This window comes from Sorex fumeus, unplaced genomic scaffold, assembly GCF_029834395.1.
Source record: "Sorex fumeus unplaced genomic scaffold, SorFum_2.1 ptg000061l, whole genome shotgun sequence".
In the NCBI taxonomy this organism is placed as follows: Eukaryota; Metazoa; Chordata; class Mammalia; order Eulipotyphla; family Soricidae; genus Sorex; species Sorex fumeus.
In genome coordinates, this window is record NW_026606118.1 from 59,256,467 (window position 1) to 59,263,293 (window position 6,827).

The 6,827-nt window shown below is 55.8% G+C and overlaps 1 protein-coding gene across 1 annotated transcript in view; it reads left to right on the forward strand.

Annotated features, from left to right (window-relative positions):
* MED20 (mediator complex subunit 20) overlaps window positions 1–6,072 on the forward strand; it is a 119,978-nt gene extending 113,906 nt beyond the window's left edge. The window contains exons 3-5 of the mRNA XM_056126425.1: window positions 54–208; window positions 3,804–4,057; window positions 5,820–6,072. Coding sequence (XP_055982400.1) covers window positions 54–208; window positions 3,804–4,057; window positions 5,820–6,035 — 625 coding nt within the window. The 3' untranslated portion in view covers window positions 6,036–6,072. The remainder of the gene's footprint in view (window positions 1–53; window positions 209–3,803; window positions 4,058–5,819) is intronic.
* Window positions 6,073–6,827: the final 755 nt, after the last annotated feature.

Genomic DNA, 6,827 nt, shown 5'->3' on the forward strand with positions numbered 1-6,827 from the left:
GGTCAGCTCTGGAGTACCGGCTGGTCACCGACGGGCTGGTCCTGTCTTTCCAGTGTGTCCCAGATGCCCGTGGCCGAGGGCAAGAGCGTCCAGCAGACCGTGGAGCTCCTCACCCGGAAACTGGAGCTGCTCGGGGCCGAGAAGCAAGGGACATTCTGTGTTGACTGTGAGACCTACCACACGGCGGCTTCTACTCTCGGCAGCCAAGGTGAGTGAGGTGGGTTTGCATCCGCCCCTGCTGACCTGTAGGTTTTCACCTTCACTCAGTCTCCGCTTGGCTAGAAATGGTTTTCTTTAGGGTTTTATTTTATTATTATTATTATTATTTTGGTTTTTGGGTCACACCCGACATTGCACAGGGGTTAGTCCTGGCTCTACACTCGGGAATTACTCCTGGCGGTGCTCAGGGGACCATATGGGATGCTGGGAATCGAACCTGGGTCGGCCACGTGCAAGGCAAACGCCCTCCCCGCTGTGCTATCGCTCCAGCCCCATGGTGATTCCGGTTTTTTTTTGTTTGTTTGTTTGTTTTAAAGGGGGAAAAAGAAGCAGGGCTGGTCTGGGCCAGAGCATGGCACATAGCATTGGGCTTTTGCCTTGCATGCCAGCGATTCGGGTTTGATTGCCAGCACCCCATATGGTCCCCGAAGACCTCCAGGAGTGATGTCTGAGTGCAGGTTCAAAAGTACAGCCAGGTGTGTCCTGCCCCCACCGCCCTCCAGTAGAAAAGGCCGCAAAAGCTCATTCTCTTTAACACCTCCCTCCCCCCACCCTCGTCTCTATCTCTCTTCCCCATCACGTCTCTACATTTCTTGCAGTGATGTTTTTTTTTTAATTTTTATTTTTTTATTTTATTATTATTATTTTTTTTGCTTTTTGGGTAACAGCCAGTGATGCACAGGCTCATGCACTCAGGAATTACTCTTGGCAATGCCCAGCGGACCATATGGGATGCTGGGAATCGAACCCGGGTCGGCCGCGTGCAAGGCAAACGCCCTCCCCGCTGTGCTGTCTGTCCGGCCCCAGTAAATGTGTTTTGACTTCATTACAGGGCTGAGAGAGAATCCAGTGGGTACAGCACTTGCCTTGCTCGCAGCCAGCTCAGGTTCAGTCCCCGATACTGTATATGGTTCCCTGCCGGGGGGGGCCCGGAGCGCTGTCAGGTCTGACCCCCAAATAGAACCAAATTTCAAAACCCACAAAACGAACAAACAAAAAACACCCAAAACTGTCGTGCTCTCTTAGGAATAAATAATAAGGGTCCGAGAGGTAGCTCAGTGGGCTCTAGCGAGTCCACGTATTGAATGCAGGAGGCTGGGTTCTGTCTCTTTTCAACCCTGGCATGCCACGATAATCATGACTACTGCCAGGAGAGACCCCCGAGCACTGCCCCAGGAGTGGCCTCTGAGCACCTGACCCCCTCCAAAATCAAAACCTAACCAAGTTGCCCTTCAGAATTTACTTTCCGTTTTAGAGTCACACCCAGGGGTGCTGAGGAGTCGCTCTTGGCTTAGTGCTAGGGACTCACTTCTCTGGTGCTCAGGGTTCCATGTGGGCCAGGAGTCAGTCCCGGGCCTCCCCCATGCAACTGCGTGGTCCTGCTCATTGCGCTCTCCGGCCCCCTTGGGTCTGTTAAGCTTTCACCCTGTGAGTCGAGGGGCTAAGATTTCCACTTGTAAGTTTCGCTGTTCTTTGGGTCTGTCCAGGGGGACTGATCCTGGACCTGGCAATGGTGCTGGCTTGATGCCGAGGTGCTCGTCCCCAGGGCTGACATCCTGGGGAGTGATGCAGTGATGGGAATGAACTGGGGCCTGTGCTGCCGGCGTGCGCTGCACATCCTGGACCATCCCAGCCCTGTCTCTGCCTCTTAAACTCTAGCCAGGCGAGGGGAAAGCGTTTTGTTGCCAGCACTTCTTTTTGCTTCTTCGTTTGTTTTGCTTTTGGGGTCACACCCAGCAATGCTCAGGGGCTACTCCTGGCTCTGTGCTCAGGAATTACTCCTGGCCATGCTTGGGGGACCCTGTGGGTTGGCGAGGATTGAACCTGGGTGGCTGTACTATCATTCTGGCCCCATTGTTATCCGTTGTCACCGTTTTGTTTTTGTTTGGGAGGGCTGCACCTGGCGATGTTCAGGTTACTCCTGATTCTGCACTCAGGAATTACTGCTGGTAGTGCACAGAAACCACATGGGATGCCGGGGCTCGAACCCGTTTGCAAGGCAAGCACCCTACCTGCTGTCCTATTGCTCCAGCCCCTGGGTTGGAGGAAGTTTAAGGACTTAATATGTAGAATTTTGGCACTTTATCCATTAGCTCTTGTGTGTGAGAGGAATCTTGCTTCCTATTTTGATTTTTGATTTTGTCTACTTAGCACAGTGGTAGGGCGTTTCCCTTGCACACGGCCGACCTGGCTGACCCAGGTTCGATTCCTCTGCCCCTCTTGGAGAGCCCGGCAAGCTACTGAGAGTATCTCACCTGCACGGCAAAGCCTGGCGAGCTATCTGTGACATATTTGATATGCCAAAACACAGTAACAAGAAGTCTCACAATGGAGACGTTACTGGGCCTGCTCGAGCAAATCGATGAACAACAGGAGGACAGTGTTACAGTGCTACTTAGCAAAATGCACATAGCTTCTTCTCCTTCTTACAGAAAAGGTATCAGTGAGAAAAATCATTTCTCAGAGACTGGAGCAGGTAAGCTGAGGCGTGTAACTAGATCTTCTGATCCCAGATCTTCCAGCTATAGTTGTACTGCTTGAAGTCTTCCCCCCCCCCCAGCCCCCCAAGTTTGCTTGTTGTGGGACTACACCCAGTGTCCTGAGGGCTACTCTTTTATTATTTTTTTTTAATTTTATTGAATCACCGTGAGATAGTTACAAGCTTTCATGTTTGGGTTACAATCACACAATGATCAAACACCCATCCCTCCTCCAGTGCACATTCCCCACCACCAATATCCCCGGTATAAACCCCCTTTCCCACCCTCCCTCTGCCTCCATGGCAGACAATATTCCCCATACTCTCTCTCTCTACTTTTGGGCATTTTGGTTTGCAGTACACACCCTGAGAGGTTATCATGTTTGGTCCTTGATCTACTTTCAGCAAACATCTCGCATCCTGAACAGTTCCTCAAGCCATCATTTTCTTAGTGATCCCTTCTCTATTCCAGCTGCCTTCTCCCCTTTGCTCACGAGGCAGGCTTCCAGCTCTGGAGCAATCTACCTGTCCCGTGTATCTACTATCCTTAGGTATCAGCCTCCTGTTATGTTGTTTTATACTCCACAAATGAGCGCAGTCCTTCTCTGTCCCTCTCTTTCTGACTCATTTCACTTAGCATGATACTCTCCATGTCTGTCCATTTAGAAGCAAAGTTCATGACTTCATCTCCCCTGACAGCTGCATAGTATTCCTGAGGGCTGCTCTTCAGAGCCTCTGTGGTCAGGGTTGCTCCCTGCAGTGCTGGTGACCGTGCTCTTGCCAGGGATCCCACCTGGGCTCCTGTGCGCAGAGCCTGTGTCAGCTGTGAGGCCCCCTTTCTGGCCCTTATTCCCAGGTCCTCCCTCTCTGTGCTGGGATTCAGCCCGATGTCAGGCATGCTTGGCGCTAGTCACCTTATTCATTGCTCAGCCCCAGCCCTTAAATTTCTGAGAATTGAAAATCTTCGTAAATTTAAGCAGTAACAGGGCCGTAGTAGAGCGGTTCGGACACTGGCCCACTGTGGCCCGTGCGGCGTCGGGGATGAACGTGAGGCCCGCGCTCTGCCCCTCGAGGTCCCTGCCGAGCGCCTTTGTGTCCCTCGCAGGTCAGACGGGGAAGCTGATGTACGTGATGCACAACTCCGAGTACCCCCTGAGCTGCTTCGCCCTCTTCGAGAACGGGCCTTGCCTCGTGGCCGACACCAACTTCGACGTGCTCATGGTGAAGCTCAAGGGCTTTTTCCAGAGTGCCAAGGCCAGCAAGATTGAGACCCGGGGCACCCGCTACCAGTACTGTGACTTTCTCGTGAAGGTGGGCACCGTCACCATGGGGCCCAGTGCCCGCGGCATCTCCGTGGAGGTAAGGCTTTGGCCGTCTGGCCGTGGGGTGAGCAGGAGGGGTCGGCTGTCCCCCGCTTCGTTCTCCCGCGCCCCGCATCTCTCTCCCCTACTCGGGAATCCCGTAGACACTCCAGCCCGGGATGGGAGATAGAGTGCCCGGCTCCCCACAGGCGGGGGGAAATGCTTCTTTAGGCAGCCGGGCTGCCCGGGAGGGCACGGGAGAGTGCCAGAGCCTCCCCTGCAGGAGGCCGGGCTTGGTCCCCAGCACTGCTGGGTGGCACCGTTGGGAGGGCCTCACTCCCACCCCCTCCTCCCCTCTCACACCCACCCTTAGAGAAGGGCATTACTTTCAGACTTTATTGGGTCATCGAGAGGCTCCTGGTGGTAGGACTGCTGAGGATGGATTGACAACGTCGAGCACTGTAGCGCTGTCCTCCCGTTGTTCATCGATTTGCTCGAGCGGGCACCAGTAACATCTCACAACAAATTGTGAGACTTGTTGTCACTGTGTTTGGCATATCGAATACGTCACGGGGAGCGAGCTTGCCAGGCTTTGCCGCACAGGCGAGATACTCTAAGTAGCTTGCCAGGCTCTCCGAGAGTGGCGGAGGAATCGAACCCGGGTGAACTGCGTGCAAGGCAAACACCCTACCCGCTGTGCTGTCGCTCCAGCAAGTGGAGAAAGAGTATTTTGCAAACGTAGAGAGACTGGATAAAAGATACCAGGAGGAGCTTTCCAGGTGGAGATAGGTGGCAGTTCCTGCTCTGGGACTCAGAGCCCTCACGTGACAAGATTCCCTGCCTCTTTTAAGCTCGTGACCCACCCTGTCCTTGCCAGACCCTTGGGGTCATGTTCCCACCCCATCTCCAACCCAGCGGAACACACACTCCCACTACTCTTCTCTAGTTGATGTCCCCTGGAGGGTTCCCGGTAATTAAGGTGTTTCTCTCGGACCCCTGGCACAATGGTTGGGAAAAGTTACTGTTTTAGGGTCAGTGTCCCTGGCTGTGTAGAATACTTGGTTCGGGAGAGACTTAAGAGCTTGCGTTCACACTCCACCCACTGCCGATCTCTCTCTTCCTCCTTCAGAAAAGTGAAGGGGGCCCTGGGTTTTGGGGACAGGGCTGTCGTTGAACTTTAAGAGGGAAATGTTGGGTTTCCTAACGGGCTGGGGCTGGGGTGTCGAATTGTGGTGCCAGGCCTGGACGTTTGCCACTGAGCAGTGCTATGCTGGCAGGCGCGTGTCCCAAGGGTCGAGGGAAGATGCATGAGTCGATCAGGCCTTGCTCTCCTCTCTCTCTCTTTTTTTTTTCTTTTTGGGTCACTCCCGGTGATGCACAGGGGTTACTCCTGGCTCTGCACTCAGGAAATACCCCTGGCGGTGCTCAGGGGACCATGTGGGATACTGGGAATCGAACCCGGGTCGGCCGTGTGCAAGGCAAACACCCTACCCGCTGTGCTATGGCTCCAGCCCCTTGCTTTCCTCTCTGGCCTCCCCCCTTTTGTTGTTTTGTTTGTTTGTTTTTGGGGGGCCACACCCAGTGGTGTTCAGGGCTGACACTCAGGAACTACTCCTGGCGATGCAGGGCGCCCTCTGGGGTGCCGGGGATTGAACTCGGGTCGACTGTGTGCAAGGCTGGCGCCCTCCCCTCGGACTGTCATCCGGCCCCACAGGGCTTCCTCCTGGCCATGCTCCAGGGCTCCATCTCGGGTCCCCTCATGTCGCGGGCCGGGACGGCGCCGGCTCTCCAGCCCCTCTGTTGTTCTGTTCGACCCCCAGGTGGACTATGGCCCCTGCGTGGTGGCCGGGGACTGCTGGAACCTGCTGCTTGAGTTCCTCCAGAGCTTCCTGGGCAGCCACACCCCCGGGGCCCCTGCCGTGTTCACGAGCAGACAGGACGCCGTCTACAGCCCAGCGGACACCATGGCCCAGTACATGGAGCTCTTCAACAAGATCCGCAAGCAGCAGCAGGTGCCCGTGGCCGGCCTTCGCTAGGGACCCCGCCCCGAGGCCCGGGGCCGGCACGGAGTCTGCCTGGCCTTCGGTTTGGACTCTGGACGCCCCTTTCCTGCCTTTCACCTGTCGGCCCCCAGCATCTGGGCACGGACCTGTCCTGAAGAGCCATAGTTATGAGGAATGGGAGGGGCGGAGCCCTCCTGCCTCAGGGGCCCAGGTAGGGTGGGAGGGCCCAGCTGGGAGCTGGCAGGACACAAGAGTGCAGCGCCTGCCAGGGGCCGTGGACAGGCGCCCAGAACAGGGGCCCTTTGGACTCGGCCGCGGCCGGGCCTCTCTCTTGGACACCAGGGCTGCGAGGCTGGCTTGCTCGGCCGTTTCCTAACCTGCGAGCTGACGTGAATTGGAAATGGGTCTTTCTAGGGTCTTGTCTTGAGTCCTTCGAGGGCTCCCCTCCGACATCCTCCTTGGGCTCTTGAGTTTCGGTAAGCCACAAGCAGAACTTCTGTAACAAAAGGGGCTCCAAAGAGAAGTTAGTTTTTCTCTCTTCGGTAGGACAGAGAGACCCAGAGGGCTTAGGAAAGATTGGACTCTGTGAGATCGTCAGCCAGCTCTCGGGGGTCCTCGTGGGAACGCAGGGTCTCGGCACACTCATCACCTCCCGCCCCCCATTTGCTTTCGGTTCTAAAGGTCGTGGGGCCTTGAGCCAGAGCACAGCGGGGAGAGCATTTCCCTTGCCCGCAGCCAACCGGGTTGTCCGCCACATCCCCTGTGGTCCTCCGAGCACCACCAGGAGTAATTCCTGAGTGCAGAGCCAGAGCATCACTGGGCGTG